Source organism: Leopardus geoffroyi, chromosome B4, assembly GCF_018350155.1.
Source record: "Leopardus geoffroyi isolate Oge1 chromosome B4, O.geoffroyi_Oge1_pat1.0, whole genome shotgun sequence".
Lineage (NCBI taxonomy): Eukaryota > Metazoa > Chordata > Mammalia > Carnivora > Felidae > Leopardus > Leopardus geoffroyi.
The window spans coordinates 133,999,569-134,021,694 of record NC_059341.1 but is presented as its reverse complement, the minus strand read 5'-3'; the positions used below and the strand labels follow the sequence as shown (position 1 = coordinate 134,021,694).

At 42.7% G+C, this 22,126-nt stretch overlaps 1 protein-coding gene across 8 annotated transcripts in view; it reads right to left on the bottom strand.

The window, feature by feature from the left end:
* TNRC6B (trinucleotide repeat containing adaptor 6B) overlaps positions 1 to 22,126 on the bottom strand; it is a 260,344-nt gene that overhangs the window by 177,855 nt on the left and 60,363 nt on the right. For 6 of the 8 annotated variants that reach the window (XM_045465916.1, XM_045465910.1, XM_045465911.1 and 3 more), the window contains exons 2-3: positions 16,045 to 16,119; positions 8,742 to 8,832 (exon numbers count right to left, since the gene is read on the bottom strand). In XM_045465916.1, the coding sequence (XP_045321872.1) occupies positions 8,742 to 8,786 (45 nt within the window). In that variant the 5' untranslated portion in view covers positions 8,787 to 8,832; positions 16,045 to 16,119. The remainder of the gene's footprint in view (positions 1 to 8,741; positions 8,833 to 16,044; positions 16,120 to 22,126) is intronic. The other 2 variants (XM_045465913.1, XM_045465914.1) reach the window with 1 other exon arrangement.

The window sequence follows — 22,126 nt, the reverse complement described above, 5'->3', positions numbered from 1 at the left end:
CTTTTTCCTCCACATCAAATTAATTGCTAAATCCTATCCATTTTTTTTAAAACAAAGCATGCAGGGGCAGCTGGCTGGCTCAGTAGGTGAAGCATAAGACTCTTGATCTTGGGGTTGTGAGTTTGGGCCCCACACTGGGTGTAGAGATTACTTAAAAATAAAATCTTTAGGGGCATCTGGGTGGCTCGGTTGGTTAAGTGTCCGACTTTGGCCTAGGTCATGATCTCACAGTTCCTCAGTTCGATTCCTGTATTGGGCTCTGTGCTACAGCATAGAGCCTGAAGCCTGTTTCAGATTCTTTCTTTCTTTTTTTTTTTTTTTTTAATGTATGTTTATTTTTGAGAGAGAGAGAGCGAGCGCACAAGCCGGGGAGGAGCAGAGAGAGACATGGAGACATAGAATCTGAAGCAGGCTCCAGGCTCCAAGCTGTCAGTGCAGAGCCCCACACAGGGCTCGAACACCCAAGCTGTGAGATCATGACTGCAGACGAAGTCAGACGCTTAACCGACGGAGCCACCCAGGTGCCCCAAGCCTGTTTCAGATTATGTGACTCCCTCCCCCTCTCTGCCCCTCCCCAACTCCTGCTCTCTCTCTCTCTCTCTAAATAAACATTAAATAATAAATAAATAAATAAATAAATAAATAAATAAATAAATAAATAAATAAAATCTCATTAAAAAAAAAGAAAGGAAAGCATAGATATTTCCTAACTATAAAGCAAAGGACAACTAATATAGTGGATGACAGGAACAATATTCAAGATGGTCTTAGCAGACTACGAGGAAGGGCAGAAGCTCCTAATATTGGTCTCTTTTAAACTGAGGTACAATTCACAGAAAAATACATAAACTTTAAGTGTAGTGCTCAGTGGATTTTAGATACAATTGTACCCGTGTAACTACCCCACAGATGAAGAGAGCAGATGTCCATCTCCCCAGAATACTCCCACAAGCCTCTTCTCTTGGATACTCTCATACACACCCCGGGGAATGATTCTATCGCTGAGGATGAGTTTTACATGTTCATAAACTTTATATAATTAGAATCTGGGAGAATGTACACTTTTGTTCCCATCTTTTTCCGGTCAATATAATGTTTTTGAGATTCATGCATGTTTTTATGTGAATCAAAAGTCCAATTTTTTAAATGTTTATTTTTGACAGAGTGTGAGTGGGGGAAGGGCAGAGAGAGGGAGATACAGAATCCAAAATAGGCTCCAGGCTCTGAGCTGTCAGCACAGAGCCCGATACAGAGCTCGAACTCATGGCCTGTGAGATCATGACCCAAGCCGAAGTCAGACGCTTAACTGACTGAGCCACCCAGGCGCCCCTCAAAAGTCTAATTTTTAAGCTTGGTAGTATTTCACTGAACATCCTATAATTCATTTATTTATTTACTTGTTGATGGACAGTTAAGCTATATCTGGTTTGGGGCTGTTACAAGTAAAGTTACCACAAATATTCTCATACGTCTCTTTGTGGACATATGCAGTCATGTGTATTAGGTACATACTTAGAAGTAGAACATCTGGCTTGTAGGGGTAGGCATATGTTTAACTTGATCAGAGATTTGAGGAAGCTTCTGAAGTAGTTATACCAGTTTATACTCCTAACAATGTATGAGAGTTCCGTTGCTCCACATTCTTTGACACTTGGTATGGTCAATCTTTCAAATTTTGGTGAGTGTGTAATACCACATTAGTTTTAACTTACACTTCCTTCATGAATAATGTTGAATATCCTATTTTTATGGCCATTTGCATATCTTATTTTGTGAAATATCTATTTATGTCTTTTGTCCAGAGTTTTTACCTTTCTTATTGATTTTTAGGAATTCTATATATATTCTAGATATAAGACCTTTATTAGATAAATGTATTGCAAGTGTTTTCTCCAAGTCCGTAGCTTCTCCACATTCTTAATGTTGTCAGTATATTAGCAGATGTTTAATTTTTTGTAATGAAATTCAACTGAAGAACTGTTCTTAAAGAATTAAAAAAATTTTTTTAATGTTTATTTTTCAAAGAGAGAGAGCACAAGCAGGGGAGGGGCAGAGAGAGCGGGGGACACAGAATCTGAAGCAGGCTCCAGGCTCTGAGCTGTCAGCACAGATGTGGGGCTAGAACTCATGGACCACGAGACCATGATCTAAGCCAAAGTTGGTCGCTTAACCAACTGAGCCACCCAGGCGCCCCTAAATCACTATTCTTTTTTATGGTTAGTGCTTTTTACAATCTACTTAAGATCACAGAGACATCTCTTATGTTGTCTTCCAAAAGCTTTACAGTTTTAGCCTATGATCTATCTCAAATTAGGTTTTATGTGTGATGTAATCACACATAATCACATACACAGTAATCATGGTTCATGTATTTCCATATGGTTACCTGGTTGCTCCAGCACCATCTGTTGAAAGATCTTCCTTTCCCTTACTGAATTAGTCTTTTGAAAAACCTTTTTTTAAAATTCTGAAGTCTTATACTTTAGGTTTAAAAGAATCAATTGTAGGGGTGCCTGGGTGGCTCAGTTGGTTAAGCGTCCAACTCTTGATCTCAGCTCAGGTCTTGATCTCAGAGTCTTAAGTTCAAGCCCAGCATTGGGCTCCTCACTGGGTGTGGAGTCTACTTAAAAAAAAAAAAAAAAAATCAGGAGCACTGGGATGGCTGAGTCGGTTAAACATCTAACTCCTGATTTCAGCTCAAGTCATGATCTCAAGCATTCATGGGTTCAAGCTCCACACTGGGCTCTGCACTGGTGGTGGTGGTGCAGAGACCACTTGGGAGACTCTCTGCCCCTCCCCTGCTCATGCTCTTCCTCAAAGTTAGTAAGTAAAGTTAAAAAAAAAAACCAATTGTACAACTACAGGATGGGCAAGACCAGTATAAAAGCAGTGTAGTGGATAATGTGGTTGACTTTGAGACACTGAAGCACTTCCTCTTTAGCAACAAGACCTAGAAATTTTAGCTAACACAAATTCTAACATCATTTGAAGCTTATTGTGGCCATGTCATTAAATTCTGGTCAAAGAAATACAAAAGCACAGTTGAGTGTGCAACTTCCAAGGGAAGTGACAAGTTCTCTTTTTTTTTTTGCTAAATGGAATACAAATGTGATGGTTGAGGCTACAGAGAAAGCAGAATTTTCTATTTTTATAGAAAAATTTTAAGATCTAGAAAAAAGTCCAGAAAATAAAATAACAAACACACCTATGTAACCACCACTCAGATTTAACATATTTGCTTCATAGCATTTGCTTCAGATTTCTCTCTTTTTTATAATGTTTATTATTTTTTTAATGTTTATTTATTTTTGAGAGAGAGAGAGAGAGACAGAGCATGAGTGAGGGAGGAGCAGAGAGAGAAGGGGACACAGAATCCGAAGCAGGCTCCAGGCTCCCAGCTGTCAGCACAGAGCCCGACCTGAGGCTTGAACTCATGAACGGTGAGATCATGACCTGAGCCCAAGTCGGACGTTTAACCGACTGAACCACCCAGGCACCCCCCTCCCCCATCTCTTTTTTAAAGAAATAAAAATATAGGTGCAGTGAAGAGTTGAGCCCCCCCTCCCTTGTAGCCAGCCTTTCCAAATTCAATCTCCATCCTCCTTCCCCAGATGGAACCCCACTATGAAGCTTGCGTAGGTCTCACCTTTCAGAGGTAAATTTAAGAATTCATGGTTTCTGCCTCCTCTGAGGGCCCCTTAGTTCAGCTGTGATCTGTGTACTACTGGCTTTAGGGATCACCAGGGGTGCTTGTGAAAAATATAGATCCCAGGGGGTGCCCGGGTGGCTCAGTCAGTTGAGCGTCCGAATTTGGCTCTGGTCATGATCTCGCAGTCAGAGAGTTCGAGCCCCGTGTTGGGCTCTGTGCTGACAGCTCGGAGCCTGGAGCCTGCTTCGGATTCTGTGTCTCCCTGTCTCTCTACCCCTCCCCTGCTCATGCTCTGTCTCTCTCACTTTCAAAAATGAATAAATGTTAAAAAAAATAATAATAATAAAAAAAATAGATCCCAGGGTCCCAACTCTTGAGATCCTCTTTCAGTAAGTCCAGTGTGGGGCCTGGTCACCCTCATCTTATTATCACTTTATTATTATTTTTTTCATTTCCATTTTAAAAAGCATGCCAGGTACAAATCAAAACCACAATGATATAGTATTTCATATCCACTAGAATAAAAAATGCATACAATAATAAACTGGTGAGGATATGGACAAATTAGAACCCTCATATATTTCTGGGGGGAATAGGAAACGGTGAAGCCACTTGGAAAGCAGTTTGGCAGTTCTTCAAAAAATAAAACACAAAGTTACCATACGACCCAGCAATTCCACTCCTGGTTATTCACCCAAGAGAAATGAAAGCCTGTGTCCACACCAAACCTATATGAATTATTCAAATGCACAAAGCACCTACTCCCTTTGTAGGCCTTCTAGCACACCCAGGTGAATGATCTAAGAAGTTTCTCTGATAGAAGTAATCAGAATCGATTACTCCGCATTTAACTTCTTCAGGATGGAGGACTGAAGTCAGCATGGACTTTGGAGCCAGACCTGGAATCCAATCTAATTTATGTTGTTTGCCAGCTAGGAAAACAAATGGGAAAAATACTTATCCTGCATGGTTTCTTTCCCAGTCTGCTCTTCAAATACCAAAAGCCATAAAATCTTGTTATAATTTGTTAAATAGGATTCAGTCTCAGATGGAGGGATCCTAAACTTAAGCAGGAGACAGTCTAAATCACCTCATTGAACTCTTTGTTGTAAAGCCAATCAATAGATCACTTTATCCTTTGTAGACGAAGACTACATTTATTCATTTGTTACCTCTGAGAACAATAAAGAGAATATTATAACTAAAATGTTGGCTTCCTGATTCAGTAAGTGTTTTTTATTTATGGTAATTAATAAAGACACATGGGCGCTTAAATCCATAGCTATAATTCTTAAACTCTAGAGCATCTTTTTATTGTTTTTATTATAAAACACTTAACTACACAAAGAAGTACAGAGAAGAAGATCACAAACCCTCCACTGCTCCGTTTTATGATGATTTTACTATGCTTGCCAGATTTCACTTACAAAATAAACATTCCAAGCCTGTAGCTACAGAATTTCTACAACTAGTAAGCCAACACCAACTCGTTTAGAATATCAACCTAAATTATACTAAATGGAAAGTGAAAAATAGCTGTGGAGCTGAAATTAAAAATTCTAGTCTGTCCTTGGTAAGAAATGTAGTGCAAGATTACATCAGCATTGACTGGGGACTGTCCTAGGAGGGCTGGTTGTTGCCTCCTGGTTCACGTGTCCTTTCATGGTGTCTCCTTCTTCATCTGTGGTCCCTGCCATCCTACTCAGAGAACTCAAGACCCAATGGAAATCAGGCCACAGGCTGGGCCAGGTCAATTAGATTCTCTTCCTTTAGGGAATTTGAGTGTCAAGAAACAGATATTCTAGTCTTTCCTGTACATCAACACTAGTTGTTATGAGAGCAAATCATAAAAGTAAAATGCACATCTCACCTCCATGCTTTAGAAATCTGTTGCCTGTTTTTGAACCTCCTTAGCCTAAGACAATCTTGACTAATGGTCTCTGTCATTCCCTTCTCTTCAACTGGCACCCAACACTCTAATCACTATGGGGTGGATGAAAGATGACCTCAAATTTTCTCCCAGTCCTCCCATTGAGAGGTGGAATGCCCCTGAGAGGGCTCCTCGGCTTGAATCTGGGGAGGCCCTGTGACTTGCTTTAATTCAGCACAAGGTAGACAAAACAGAGCTGTGTGACCTCTGAGTCTGCGGCTCCTGCACGCATGCAGTACTCCCTCTTGGATCCCAGTCGCCATGCTGTGAGAAACCCAAGCCCTGTACGGAGGTCACGTGGAGAGGATCCTTGATGCTCAGGTCAACAGCCTCAAGCTGAACTGCCAGCTGCCAGCCATGTGAGTGAGTCATTTTGGACACTTCTAGCCAGTTGGTCCTCCGGATGACTACAGCCTCGGCCAATACCACTTTGGAGCAGAACTGCCCTATAGAGCTCAGTGAATCACAGATCACGAGAGACGATAAAACACTGCAGTGATTTCCCATATATGTATCTGTTATTAATCTTATCTCCGTACCTTTGTCACAATTAATGAGCCAATACTGACACATTAGTATTAGCTAAAATCCATACCTTATTCAGATTTTCTCTTTTCTTACCTAATATTCTTATTCTTTTCCGGGATCTCATCCAGGATATTGCATTACATTTCATCGTCACGTCTCCTTAGACTCCTTTTGGCTATGATGGTTTCTTAGACACATCTTGTTTTCCCTTGACGGTTCTGAGGGTACTCTTGGTCAGGTGTTTTGCAGATCTCTATCGGGATCTGCCTGATGTTTCTCTCAGGATTAGGGTGGCGTAATGGGTTTGGGGGAAGAAGACCACTGAAGTAAGGTGCCATTTCAGCACATCACATCAAAGGTCCATCCTATCTATAAGCATGACTTATCCTGTCGACGCAGACCTTGACCACCTGGCCGAGATGCTGCTTGTCAGGCTCCCCACTGTGTGAAGCCACACTCAAGGAAGGGGAAGTTATGTTCCGCATCCTTGAGGGTGAAGTAATCTACATAAATGAATCAGAATTCTTCTGCCCAGGAGATTGTAATGGTGGTTTTAAACCACTAATTTTTGGTGTGGTTTAATACACAGCAAGATATCTAAAAAACACACTCAAACCTTTTCACTGTTTCCTATTAGATTTCATGAACAGTTACATGTGCTACATAGGGTTCACTCTACTTAAGTGCCCTTCCTATTCCTATCCACCACTCACCAACCCACAAAAACAAAGAACCTCTTGTTTTCCCAACAAAACCCAAGTGCTACCTCCTCTATCAGGAAGCTTCCTTCCAGAAGGAATTCATTGCTCTGACCCAGCTGCCAATACCACAGTTAACACCACCATTGTCACCTTATGCTATGGTTAACTCCCTCAACGAGACCAGAGGTTCCCAACATGCAGAGACCCTACCTTATGTAACTCTGCATGCCACCTAGGACATCAGTACATACTTGGCATCCCATAAGTGTTTGTGAATTAATTAATTAAGTGACTATAAATGTGTATCATTTTTTATAATACCTCATTTTAAAAGAATAAAAGAGAAAACATAAATAAACAGCTATAGCCCAGGATGTGTATGTAAATCCACACTAGAACTGGAATCTCCCTAGTAATGCACAGCTCCACTGTATAATATGGACTGGACACTAAGAAAACTGATCACTGCATTCAATGAGTCAAAGCCACATATAAGAGACAAAATAGTATCTGCTTTCAGATCCGTGCGACAACATGGGCACATAAATACTAAATAAATTAGATCAGATGAGTCTCTTTCTAAGGGAATCAGGCCAATGAAGTACATTTCCTCGCCTTGGGATTTCTTGATATGTCATCAAAGACTTTTTACAGAACATAATTTTCATATTTAACTTCTAAAGTGTGGAACAATAAGACAGATTCATGGGTAACTGTGTTAGCGCTATTCAATTTTCTCTCTTACGTACACAGCAGGGAAATTAAATAAGCCCTGAAGTGGTCCTTGGGAAAAATATAAGAAATAGTCACTGTGCCTCCAAAGGATTCAAGGGCTTCTGAAGTTTTATATTAATAATAACTCTGTCAACTTGTCTTCTTTCAGTATTTACAATAGCGGCTTTTACTAAATCAGCTGAAGTCTCTGCAAGAAAGCGATTAGGTCATACAAAATTGCATTCTAGTGACCAGAGGGAAAAGCCCTCCCACAGAGAGTACCAGGAGCACTGGCAGCAACAGAAAGACTCCCCTCAGGAAGGTCCAGGGCAGCAGATGAAGTGATAGGTGCTGGGCACTGTCCAGGACACAGGGTGAGATACCCTTGGTGTGCCCAGGAAGGACTAGGGACAATTTTGAAAGGAGAGAGACATGAAGGTGATACTGACAGTCCCACGTGACCAGGTAGAGAATGAGTCAGGACATGGAGTCAGACACAGAGATATACATAAACACATGGTGACATTCAAGCCCTAGTTTGAAAAACCAAACCTAACAAATTATTGTTTAAACATTTATAATAAAAACTGTCTATGGGGCGCCTGGGTGGCTCAGTTGGTTAAGCGTCCCACTTCAGCCAGGTCATGATCTCACGGTTTGTGAGTTCGAGCCCCGCATCAGGCTGTATGCTGACAGCTCGGAGCCTGGAGCCTGCTTCAGATTCGGTGTCTCCCTCTCTCTCTGCCCTTCCCCCACTCGTGCTCTGTCTCTGTCTCTCTCTCTCTCTCAAAAAATGAACAAACGTTAAAAAAATTTTTAAAAAACTGTCTAAATAATTTAAAAATAGCTGTCTAAATAATGTCTCTGTGAGACAGGAATAAGGGACAGGCTTTTACTTTTTACCTCAAATACTTCTGACTCATTTTAATTTTTAAAATAAGAATACAGAACTTGCACAATAAAATGTTAAAAGATAAAGTGCTACCGTTGTACAAATGAAGCATAAAGTTCTCTGTGAGTTCAGTAAAATTTGTTTTAAATTGCTCATGGGGCATAACAAAAATGGAGATCAAAAAGAAAAAAAAATCTTCTCAACCTTAGGTTAGGTTTGAATCTAAATCAAGCTAATTCCTAAATTCACCTAAAACAAAACACCCACTCCTCTGCCTCTGTTTTTAATTCCTACTCCAACCGTTTGCATCTTTAGTAGTCCACTGACCTTGGAACTGCTTTCTTCCGACACTTCTCCCTCATTGGTTTGCATTGGAACAGACTCTGTGCAAAACTCTGCAGAAACACACAAATACCGCCTGGAAGAGGTAAGAAGAGAAAAAAAATAAGGAATTCAGTGAAAAAATCGGTTTTTCAAAGATTAGATTGAAATTGTATCACCAAGACCATAGATACAGTGAAGTGATGAGCGTAAGTAACACACGTGCGTGTGCGTGTAAGTACACCCATGCATCTTCGGTAAGAAAGAAAGCAGAGAGGTAAGAGGGAATTTTCACCATCTTACGGTAGGATAGTTAGGAAAGGTTTAAGGCACTGGGGTGTTACACAGTTCTAGATTTCTTTCCTCTTTTTTCTTGACTTTTGGCAGACGTGATAGTGAAAATCTTCAGCAATTCACACCGCACAAATAGTGACCTGAGAGAAAGGACGTCCACCTAAGAAGTGGGCCCGTCTGCACAGCATTCTAAGCCGTTGAGATTGTCCAGGTTTCCTAGGTTTATAGTTTATGTTCGATATTCGTGGTATATATATTTTAAATTTTTTTAATGTTTATTTATTTTTGAGAGAGAGACAGAGCGTGAGCAGTAGAGGGGCAGACAGAGAAGGAGACACAGAATCCGAAGCAGGTTCCAGGCTCCCAGCTGTCAGCACAGAGCCAGACTGGACTTGAACTCACAAACCGTGAGATCATGATCTAAGCTGAAGTCGGACGTTTAACCGACTGAGCCACCCAGGTGCCCCTCACTGTATTTTATAACTGAAATAAGGGTACACGTTAATGGTTGATCCCACTTTTTTATTTTAAGAGAATTTGCTTAATAAGCTAAATATCAGTTAATTTACTTTTACATGAGAATGGGCTATCCTAGGGCAAGACAATAAAAAGTACTAATTTTTCCCCTAAGAATAAAATGAATCATTGGTTAAAATTTTATGAATTAAAGTGTACCAAAAGGAAACTACTAAAAGCATATGTAACATTCAAATTAATTCATTAAATATGTAATTACTGAACAATAATTACTCAAACTGACACAAATCTCCATGTAATACAGGTAACTAATAATTTAAAACCTCTCTAGGGGCGCCTGGGTGGCGCAGTCGGTTAAGCGTCCGACTTCAGCCAGGTCACGATCTCGCGGTCCGTGAGTTCGAGCCCCGCGTCGGGCTCTGGGCTGATGGCTCAGAGCCTGGAGCCTGTTTCCGATTCTGTGTCTCCCTCTCTCTGCCCCTCCCCCGTTCATGCTCTGTCTCTCTCTGTCCCAAAAATAAATAAACGTTGAAAAAAAAAAAAAAAAAAAAAAAAAAGTAAAACCTCTCTAATACTTTAAAAGGTTCATAGCTACAAAATCTAAAAGCTAGAAAGAAGCTTGGCACGTACTATCTTTTGTGTGGGCAGAGAATCTCTTGAAAAACGCAGCACCTTGGGAGGCAGGTAATGTGGTTCTGGTGTGGGAATCTGTTTCCTCATCTGTTGGGTGGGAGAAGAGCATCAAAAAATCTACTGTGCTCACCTAATGGGGTTTTTGGGGAACCGATGTGTATTTATGGGACATGAAATGAACTGTAAAATTGGTACAGTGGAAGGTCTGCTAATCATCCCCCCTCACTCACTCCAGACGAACTGACGCTGCCCATTCCTTGCGGGAAACACATGCTTCCAGCAAGTGAAACAGGCTTTCTTGAGCTGGTTTTGCCCCTCATCTGTTAATGACAGTTGTGCAGAAACAAACTTGTTCTTTCCATGAAAATTAAATTAATAGCACCGGAAACACTCACCGGAAACCTACCTAGAAAGATGTCGTATGCAAATTGCCTCACAAATGTCCTTAAGCGCTCATTCTGCTTTACAGAAATAGACTGTATCTCATAGATGATACATTACAAGCACAGCTGATGAAGAAAAACACCCCAATGATTTCTGTGCCATTTCCATTTTAATGTGCTGGAAAAGAGGAACCCTCCTTCGCTTCTCCTGAGCTTTCCCTCTGGCTCCTCTCTCCACCTTCCACAAGTCCCGTCCCAATGGATCTTTTCTAATGTCAGAAGGAGAAACAAGGCCTGTGAGGTCAGCCCTTCTCTCTTCCTTTTGGAAGCCAGCTGCTCCCAAGGAGCATGCATTTTCTTCTGTGCTAGTTCCCCTAAATGAAGGCCCCTCACAATTGCCTGGGACTAGGTAAGCCTGTTCAGTGCTAGGAAGTTCACTTGCCTGTAGATGTAAGCCACATTCCCCACTATAGCTTTATTAGTAATAAATGCCCCACTCTTTTATCTGATTTCTCAATTGATACAGAACTCAGCCAAGGGAAAAAGAGCGCTATTTACTGGGTCTCTCAAAGACCATACTATCTGGTGCATGGGACTAGAGTTTTGGTAAACACACATGAAGGGAAATTGGAGGAGTGAAATAAAATGCATATGGAATTTCTAAGGCTTCTGTTGGGTCAGGACTTTGGGCCTTGGTCTTTAGTGAGAGAGCAACATGCTTTACCCTTGTAGAGGTTGCATCAGGCCACACGAGTTTTTACTGTCAAATACCAGGTTTACACTACTGAGGCTGAATTAGAAGCTTACAAACCACCAGCCACGCTGTATTTTGACATTAGTGGTGACTGTAGTTATGGTAACTTTGTCTTCAGGTAAGTGGCTGTTTCTATAGAGACGAGACGGCATACACCAGGCACGTGGGCTTTGCTGGCGGCAGCAAAGAAATGGGCCACAGTCAGTCGTGGCGGTGGTGGCGGGCGGCGGCGACGGTACTGAAAAGCTCATCGAAATGTCAGCCGTGCAAGCGGCCTCAGCCTACATCGGCCACTCTGGCCTAGCAAGCAAATGCCAGCCGTGCTGGCCTCAGCAAAGGGAATAGAGCATTAGCAGGCTTGGGTGGCCTCAAAGTACAGAAGACTGCTGCCTGACCTTGAATTATGCAGGCACAGCTTTTCCTAAGCAGGCATGGCTGAGGCAAAGATTAGACTTTAGGGAAAAGAGACTTTCTTCATACAGGCCTTTTAGATATTAATGAGGGGAACAATTATTTGCTGTGCATAAGCTGTGAGGCAGCTGAATTTCAAACAGCGCATGTGCTACGAAACCAGTGAGGTTCTACGTTTGAATTGTTTGTGCTCGGCTTACACAGGCAATGGAAATGAAGAGGTTTCTCACTATACTCCTAAAAGGCAGGAAGGCAGGGAACTTCTAGAGGGAGGGAGGGAACTGGGTACCTGGGGCTGCCACTACTATAAATCCCTAAATATTGCAAAAAGAAGGAGATGCTTCAAGGATTAATCTTTAAAGCAGAAGACAGTGTACATTGGTTGGGTTTTTTCCAGACATAGGAAAGGCCCAGTTCCAAATTTCACCTCCTGCTGGCAGAGTTTTCCAAATCGGGTGGAAGTGTCCACGTCATGGATGGCGCACACTGGCATGGGCTAACTGGATACCTTGGAGAGGCTCAAACAAGAGGACCTCAGCCGTCTTCCCTCCCTCAGTAAGGCAGGTGGAGATCAAAGAACCTTACAGGTTCTTTATCATCCAGTATCGCCTGGGATATTCACTACTTTTGCCTATGAAATCACTTTCCCATCTTTTCCAGACTTCAAATTGATTCTCAGATCCCTCCCTCGGATGCCACCGTGGCTTTGCGACAGCCTTTAGTAAGACTGAGTACTGCGTTCTGGGAATATAATTTGATCAGGAATTATTGCTCCTGAGCAGGACAGTGCTTTCTTTTTTTTAAAAAAAATTTTTTTTTCAACGTTTATTTATTTTTGGGACAGAGAGAGACAGAGCATGAACAGGGGAGGGGCAGAGAGAGAGGGAGACACAGAATCAGAAACAGGCTCCAGGCTCTGAGCCATCAGCCCAGAGCCTGACGCGGGGCTCGAACTCACGGACCGCGAGATCGTGACCTGGCTGAAGTCGGACGCTTAACCGACTGCGCCACCCAGGCGCCCCAGGACAGTGCTTTCTTAACTGGGTGGCTGTGGGGACAGTGCTGAAACAATTTTGTTGACCCTTGGAGTTGATGTTAATTTATATACTGTTCTGATCCATTTTAGGGTACCTGGGGGCAAAATCTATTTGGCTCATCAATTTTGCCCAAGAGAATACCCAAGAGAAGAGTGGGTGGTAGTGGAGGGTTGTCCTCTTGAAAGTGGGAGCAGGACTGTCTTGAGACCCCCTCTGCCCTAGAGGGGAGGGACACACCTCACAAGACCTGGATTACTACTTCAGACCAATGCATGAGGAGACAAGAGCCAGCATGGGTTAGGGGAGGAAAACTTGCTGGCTCTCAATGTTTCCTTCCATGTGGGGCAATATCCCTTTACTACTGTTGGCCTTCTATCCCTAACGCAGGCTGTCAGGGTGAAGTGACTTGTCCAGTCATTGAGTCTGGAAGGGAGACTGGGCGTGCCCCTCCTCCAGCCCTTTTCCCGTGGGGGCCTTAGTTTTGCTCTGCTCCTCCCTTCTTCTAGGAGGCAGGTCTATCCCTGATAGTGCTGTTGGGTAAAGAAACCTGTTAAGTTCCAGAGCTGAGTATTAGAAAACCGACTTGCTGTTAGAAACGAGCCAGTTCTATGTCAACTTTATTAGTAATAGAAGTGAAAATTTGATCTCCACCTGCCTTACTCCCTCACCCTCTATGTCTGTGGTTTAGAACTTAGGCAGTAGAAAGAATGTTTTTTATCAGGTCCCTTCAATTCCAACCAGTATCTGGAACTTCTCCGCTTCAGAACCTCTCCTCTGCATCAGTCTGATTTTCCCAACTGTCCCATTACCATAACATGAATAGCAGACTTTTACTTCATAAACTTTTCAGCTCTATTTCTAGCTACTCCCTGTGCACCCACTATACCACTTCACTCTGGAAAATCTTCCTATTCTCTGCACACAACTTGCTAACTTAATTTCTATCTACGCAGTCCACACCACATTTGAAAGCCCTTCCCCTCACTGCCAATCAGCCTCTCTATCCTCCTAGCATCCAGTCAATTTTTATTTCGAAAAATCTTTCCTGATTACCACCATGTATCTGTCTACTTACTATATGTCATATCAACACCTATTTTTCTATTTGTTCTTTCTTTAATTTACTCTGTGTGCGTGTATGCGTGTGTGTGTGTGTGTGTGTGTGTGTGTGGTTTTGGAACTATTCTTAATATTTTTAAGGTGTATCTTGAAAAAGCCTTGGTGACATTCTTGTTTGAAGCCAAGGCTTATAGTCGTGTCTAACAGTCTACTTGAGTTTTACTGCCCTTTTGACAAAATGGAGGGAAAATAAAGAAGGCAATGCGGAAGTATATGGTTGAGTTAGGGGTTCCACTTGTGAAGTGACAAAGGGGCCAAGTGTATCAGTGTTACCAGACTGATGAAAAGTCAAGGCAAAGTCCACTTGTGTGAAAAGGCCCTGGAGGGGGCGTACAAGTGGTAGTAAAGTTGTCAAAGATGACATGACAACATAAGCATTTGATTTCTGCTTCAGCACATGATTCCGCCTCAGAGCTATCACCAGCTTGCCATCCATGGTAAGTGACCGACAGTCATGACCTGGCAGTGCTTCAGCGCACATGGGACAGGACTCGACAAGTGTCAATGACCAGATATGAGTAAAACCATACATCACACAGCATCTGCGCCGGGTCTTCTCTAAAAGTTGGCAAATATGTTAATGTTTTCAAGGCCCTCCAGGATCCAGCCCTCACCTGTGTCTTCCAGTGTCGTGGGCCAGACCTCTTCTTCCCTTTGTTCCAGCCGTAATGAACTACTTACAGCTTCACGAATATGCCAGATTGTTTCTGGTTTCCATCTTTTTGCTTGTACCACTCCCTCTGCCTTTGTCTCCCCGGGTACCGCCAGAGAATACCTACTCTCATCACTCAAGACTCAGCTCTTACGAAGTGCTTCCGGATCTACCACCAGGCAGAACTGGTGATTCCTTCCTCAGTGTCCCCAGCGGATCCTGTCTGAAATCTAGTACGTGATCTATAACATGCCACTGACTTTACTTCCTTACATAGATGCCTCCCTTAGTAGACTGTCAACCCTCTGACACCAGATACTGTATCTCATTAATGTCTGTATACACAGTTTGCTTAAAACTGTATACCTGGAATTTAATAGACACTCAATATATTTCTATGTAGGCGTGACTGAATCAACTAAAGTCCTTTTTATTTAAATTGCAATAGATATCAATTCAATAAATATCTACTGGGTCCCTACCACATGCCACCCAGGGCTCAGCTGGAGTGGTGTAGCAGAATGAGCTTTGGCTTTGAAGGAGCAAAATCAGTATTCTTTGTCACTTATTAGCTGTGTAATCTTGGGCACTTAACTTTCTGATCTTCATTATTTTCATCCATAATACTGGTCAGGAGGAGGGGTTGTAAGGATTAAATTAAATACTATACGCATAGCACTCAGCAAGGTATCTAGGAGCAGCCAATAGGCACTGAAAAGCCAGTTAGCTCCTTTCCAAGAAGTCTCAAAGGGTTTATAGACTAGTAACGGAGGCAGAGACAAATAAATAACTCTACTGTAAAACGCTGCTTTATTACTGTAATAATAACAGGCCCTCCTAGACTATAGATGAAAAAGAAATTCTGCCCAGAGGGCCTGGGAGAAGGGGACAGTAGGAAAGATACAGGAAAAAAGAGTGGATAGCTTGTGTTTTCCCCTCTTATTCCAAACTCTAACCAAAGAGAAAAGCATTGACCAAGGCACAAAGCCATGAAAGACAACTAAATATTTGGGAAATAGAAAATGGCCTAGTAAGGCTTACAACAGATAGGGGCTCACTAAAAAAGCAGCCAGAAACATTGATTGGAATTAGATTTTGAAGTGGTTTATAGGATGGTATCTGTAGCAACTGGGAACCATGAGAGCTGTTTAAGCAAAGGAGTGACACAGGTAAATATATCATTTAGAAAGCTGGTTCTGGCAGTAAGGTGGACTACAGACCGGAGTAAGGACAGGCTAGAGGCAGACAAGCTAGGAATATGCTCACAGGAAACTGTGGGATTGCTAAATCCTAATGACAAATTCTAGCTTTATAAAAAGGATGAGGTACCGAATGTCAGTGTCAATCATTTAGATTGATGTGCTTTTTAAAGGGACCTACTGAAGTAGAAATGCAATCAATTGATGTGATGATGTGGTGGCCACTTTAAAGACCCTCATGGAACAACCTGGGGAAGGAGTGATAACGTCAAAATGTACTTTTCTTCTTTTTAAGATGAAGACTCTCCCATCTCACTGCCAATACACAGATTTAAATTTTAAAAACTTACCTTCGACAGTATTCTGGGGCAACACAAGCCCGTGAAGATGAGTCTAGACTACATTCAGTGCAAAAAACCAAAACCCTGAAAAGAGAAAAAAATCACAATGAGCTGCGTGCTCACAGCAAGATGGCAGCGCACGGTTCTGAATTCAGGCAGCCCAGCACAAGTCCGGGCTCTTCTGTCTACCACCACGGACTGCAGGGCCAGCGGCCTAGCCTCTCAAGCCTCAGCTTCCTCATTCAACACTGAGAACAACAACAGCACTTTCCTCATAGGGTTCTTTGGAAGTTTAAATGGAATACATATAAAACACCTAGTATAGGGCAGGGCACCAACTGCACGCTTAATAAAGGCAAGTGGTTAGGAATGTGAACTGAGGGGCACCTGGGTGGCTCAGTCAGTGGAGTGTGCAACTCTTGATCTTGGGGTTGGGCTCGAGCCCCACATTGGGTGTAAAGATTACTTAGAATAAAATTGAGGGGCGCCCGGGTGGCTCAGTCAGTTAAGCATCCAACTCTTGATCTCAGCTCAGGTCTTGATCTCCGGGTCGTGAGTGCAAGCCCCACACTGGGCTCAATGCTGGGCATAGAGCCTACTTAAAAACAAACAAAACAAACACATAAAATCTTTTTTTAAAAATGTGAACTGAAACACTAAAACCTATATTAAACCTCTATCCTTTATTTTACCTTATTTGTTCTATCAGGAAAATGCCAAGTTGCCTTTCCAACTTCTCCATTTGACATGAGGGTGTCTCATAATCACTTCAGATTTAATGCATCCCAAAGAGCACTCTCTTCACTGCCCTCCCGGACTTCATTCTCCCATCTCCACTGTCTTATCCTCCCCCAGTTGCTTGGGTCAGAACCTCGGGTTCATCCTAGATTTCTTGCCCTATCCCAGCCCTCTCTCAGCTTGTCAGCAACCTGTCACTTCTGATTCACGGTATGTGAATTCTTCTCTCCCACTGCCATCATCATCCCTCACTTGTGGAGGCCTCTTAGCTGGTCTCCTGCCCCTACTCTTGCTCCTCCCCAGTGCGTCCGTTCCCAGTTAATGGCCGGAATGGCCTCTTCAAAATCAAATCAGATCATAGCAAGTTGCTAATAAATGCAAGGAAAATCGTGTTTATTTCATGATGGAATGTCTCTCTCTTTATATATGAAATATGTACTCACATGTGAACATACAGATATATGAAATGAAAGCCACTTAATATCAGACATTTAGAGGTCCCAAGGCAGTCCCTTCCTTTTACAATGGCAGAAACAAATACCAGAAGGAGATCCTGCTTAAGGTTGGACTTCTGTGTGTGTGCAAAAGTGGCCAAAACAAGGCCGCACAAGCCCAACAGAAACTCGCCTGTGATTAGAACCCGCACTGCTGTCTGAAAGTCTGTCGCTATTTGGAAGTTGTGCCCTTGTCTCATGATCAAGAAACTTAATGTTTCTGTCCGAGAAAGTGCGTCCCATTTCCCAAGGCTGCAGATTATGAGGTACAGCTTTAGTCCCACATCATGCTGCAGTGTTTGAGAGTGTGCTTCAGGGAATCTTGAAAGCACCTTGCTGCCCTCTTATCTGTCATCACTCTCCCTTTGCTTATTTTTTTAACAGTGTTTGAATAAATAAATCCCAGATGGAATTGAGCTGTGGTGAGTATTGGTGATATTTTCATTATTAGCCCTATCCTTCTACTACAGACACTGTTGTCCCAGCAATCTTTCTTTCTAAAAAGCAAATGTGACCTCTGAATAGATCACTGCTCAAATTCAATCAATAACTACCCACTACCCTTACGGCAAAATTCAAGATCTCTCTAGCCCCATCATATCCTTCATATCCTATTCATGGGAATTGCATGTGGTTCCCCTGCCCACAGCACATGCACTAATGTCTGCTGAGGGCCCTTAGCCTGATTCTCATCCACTCCTCTTGCAAGATCTGCCTCAGGTATTATCTCCTGAAAGTTTTCTGTACCCTCCTTGGCTGCACAAAGTGTCCCTCCCCTAAGACATACCATATAGTATCAGTAGTGTCTGAGGGTCTGATTTCCACACTCAACAGGGGCTCCTTGACAACAAAGGCTCTCTGTGGTGACACATCTTTGAATTTGGTATTGAGCAGTTCAATAAACATAAGCTGAACTAAATCCTGACATGTTCCTGATAAGTCAGCACGCCAGTGTAGAGCCTGGAGCCTTCCCATTAAACGGCACTGGGGAGAGTTGAAGAAACTGGCTGGAACTTCCCAGATGGGTCTGGCCCTCACGGAGGATAACAGCTATGTAGTTGTGTGTGACCCTCAGCACCTCAGAGATAGATTCGATTCTTTCATTTTTTTGTCAATTACAGACTATCAAGAGGACAATCCTAATTTTCAGTTCTCTGTTCTGATTAGTTTCTGCACAGGCTAAACATGACTTCTTCTCTAGACTCACCAGGTATCTAAATTCTGTACCAGCTTCACAAAGTAACCCATCATTACATATCTTGTTGCCAGACAAGTTTAGAAGGATACGGCGGCCAGCTCAGTCCTTTGCTTGCTTGGTAGGCGGGCTCAGATGCTTGCTTATGTTCAGAGAGGGAAAAGGAGTTGAAGCACGGGAAGGGCAGGCGAGGGAAACTGGGCAGTTTTCAAGAACTCTGGAAACCAGTTTTTGCAGAACAGCTTCCTTACTTTCCCCACAGGGTTGTGAACCTCTGTATCAGATGCACTCGTACTCAAGATAAACATAACATTTGGCTCTGAAATCAACATTTTGAATTATCTAGTTGAAGTCATCTACAGCACTATTTTCCTTCTAAGGTATAAGCAATGGCAAATTCTTTCAGAAGTCATTTTGAAATGTTCAGAACTACACTATAATCCTACCACCGGATCATATATAGGCATCCGTACTATAAACTCTTAACTGAGTCACAAGTAACACTGAAACTATTTGAAGCTCTCTGGTTTTCTCGGTCCTCTTGCAGAGCAGCCAGACTGTCTTGAGATTCACACACAGTTGGGAAGATTCCGTGGGCCTTGGACTAGATTACTGCCAGACCTGCTAAACTTCAAGAGCTCCTCCAAGCCCAGTGCCTAACCTTACTCATGGGACGTGATCAGACCTACATCTCTCCTAGGGAATATGCCAAGTTGAAAGACAGACATATCCAATAAATTAGATCCACTGTACTAGTACCACCTCTGACATGGCATAGTTTTAATTTTCAAATTTGATTACTCAGGACGATCCTTTTAAATTTAATTCTCACTTAAAAAAATTCAAGTGATAGAGACAAGTCCCCTCTCCCACTACCCTTACCCAGGACTCACCATTGCTATCAGTTTAATTTCCGGGCATAATTCTGGGATGCAGATTATTATATACAGTTCACTCTGGAGTGAACATGGGTTTGAACTGCGTGGGTCCATTTCTATGTGGATTTTTTACAGGATAGTACTATAAATGTATTTTCTCTTCCTTATGATTTTCTTAAAAACATTTTCTTTCCTGGGATGCCTGGGTGGCTCAGTCAGTTAAGCATCTGACTTCAGCTCAGGTCATGATCTCACGGATCGTGAGTTCGAGCCCCGCATCGGACTCTGTGCTGGCAGCTCGGAGCCTGGAGCCTGCTTCATATTCTGTGTCTCCCTCACTCTCTGCCCCTCCCCTACTCGTGCTCTATTTCTCTGCCTCAAAAATAAATAAATATTTTTCAAAAATTTAAAAAAACATTTTCTCTACATTACTTTATTGTAAGAATACAGTATGTAATACATAAAACATACAAAACATTGGGGCGCCTGGGTGGCGCAGTCGGTTGAGCGTCCGACTTCAGCCAGGTCACGATCTCGTGGTCCGTGAGTTTGAGCCCCGCGTCGGGCTCTGGGCTGATGGCTCGGAGCCTGGAGCCTGTTTCCGATTCTGTGTCTCCCTCTCTCTCTGCCCCTCCCCCGTTCATGCTCTGTCTCTCTCTGTCCCAAAAATAAATAAACGTTGAAAAAAAAATTAAAAAAAAATAAATAAAACATACAAAACATGTATTAATTGACTACTTATACTATCGGTAAGGCTTCCAGTCACCAGTAGGCTATTAGTAGTTATGTTTAACGGGTGAGTCAAAAGTTCTAGGGGGATTTTCAACTGCACAGGGGGTCAGTCCCCGTAACCCCCATATTGCTCAAGGGTCAGGCCTACTATAAACTTTTAACTGAGTCACAAGTCACACTGAAAACCCTGACTGCCCACGTCATTGGCAACTGGCCTAATTTCAAGCAAGATGTCCCGGAAGAAACATCTTAAGTGAAGCAGCAGATGTGGGGGTGGAGCAAAACACCAGCAAGGGTGCTGGGAAGGTCTTCCCAGGAGGTGGGCACAGATGCCAGGAGAATCGGGGCAGACAGGAGGGTACCATACGTTCAGCTCTGTAAGTGGGGCACCCAGCCCAAGTGGGCCAGAAGGAACCTATTTAATTAAGTAACACAAATAATAGTATCAAAAGCCCAAGCAGCACAGGTGGAGGTAACTCTGCTGCAGGCAGATGAGTCTATTTAGCTGCCAATACACAAATGTTAACGATTGTTCCAAGATCTGGAAATGTTACCTGTGCAGTTTCAGGTCACCTCTACCTAAGTTCAGCACTTTGGAAGTTCTGTAAAATATTCTGGTCCGCACATTCCTAAAAACATCCCCTTTAGTCCTAAAATCTCTTCTAGCTTTTGTGTTCTCCTCCTCTTTCCTCTTCTAGTTAAGTTTCTTTTAAAAGAAGTTTATATCTGTGGTCACAACACCTTTATCTCTCATTTACTTATTAATGGTTGTAATTTGAGATCTTTCCCTATCAATACCGTTATCAAATACAATGGATATTATTCAATTGTTTTGTTTTAACCTCTCTTTCCCATTTAAAAATCAGAATGATCTTTAAGTCTTATCATTTGGGTGTTCCTTTCCTATCTTGATATCAGGATATTGTAGATCCCAGGGCACCTGGCTGGCTCAGTTAGTGGAGCACACAACGCTTGATCTCAGGGCTGTGAGCTCGAGCCCCACGTTGGGTGTAGAGATTACTTAAAAGTAAAATCTTAAAAAAAAGAAAAGAATACTGTAGGTCCAGTCATTGAGCCAGGGGGAAGCCTGTTTTAGTTTCTGGTCTCTTAGCTGTTGTCTGAGTCCTCCTATCTCCCTGGGTTTGCAGCCAGCCCAAGGCCTTTGTCAACGCTGTTGATTTTCAGATGCACAAACAGGGGCAGGGTGGTGCTGGGTGAGTTCCTGCTTCTGTACATGGGGACAAGGGCACAGGGGTTGTGGTGAGGAAACTGAACTCAACTCCTGGCTTCAAGGATTGAGCCTCGTTCTGATCCCTAACTATCATGGATCATGTCTAGTCCCTTTACCCCACAGAAGGGGCCAAATTCATTACTTGTGGCACCGCTTAGACCATTTCTTTGCAGACTCTTGCTGGAGAGTCTTTCTCTGCTTGTCCTTTCATTACTGGCATGTTCCTTGGGAATTCATCCTTCCTTTTCTTTGTATTATACACATATGTCCTTACCTTCTCCCATAGATTTAACTACACTCCACGTCTTGATGACTCCCAAATCGCTCCAGTGCTGACCTTTCGTACGATCTTCAGAGCCTTCTATAAACTGCCCAATGTCAATGCCTTTCATCTCACGTTCCACATGGTCCTTAAAATGCAACACACCTAAGATGAAATAACCCTCCCTCAAACTATGTTCTTCTCCTTCTGCCTCACTTGGGAATACTACCATCCCACTCAAATAAAAAAATCTGGCACCATCATCAGCATCTTTTTCTCACCAAACTCTGTCGATTCCAATGCCCGAATATTTCAGGATGTACGCTCTTCCCTATTCCTACTGCCACTGTTTTAATTCTGGCAATTTCTTACTCAATTTATTAGAACTACTTTTTCCGCTGGTTTTCTTAATCTCGAGACTCCCCCACCCCCTCGCCCCCCGGCATTAGAATCACCTTTATAAAGTGCAATCCCACATAGCCTTTGCAATGTCTCTCATCCATCTTCAAGATAAACCCCAATTCTCACTACATGGTATTCAAGGCCTGGTACCTGTTCATC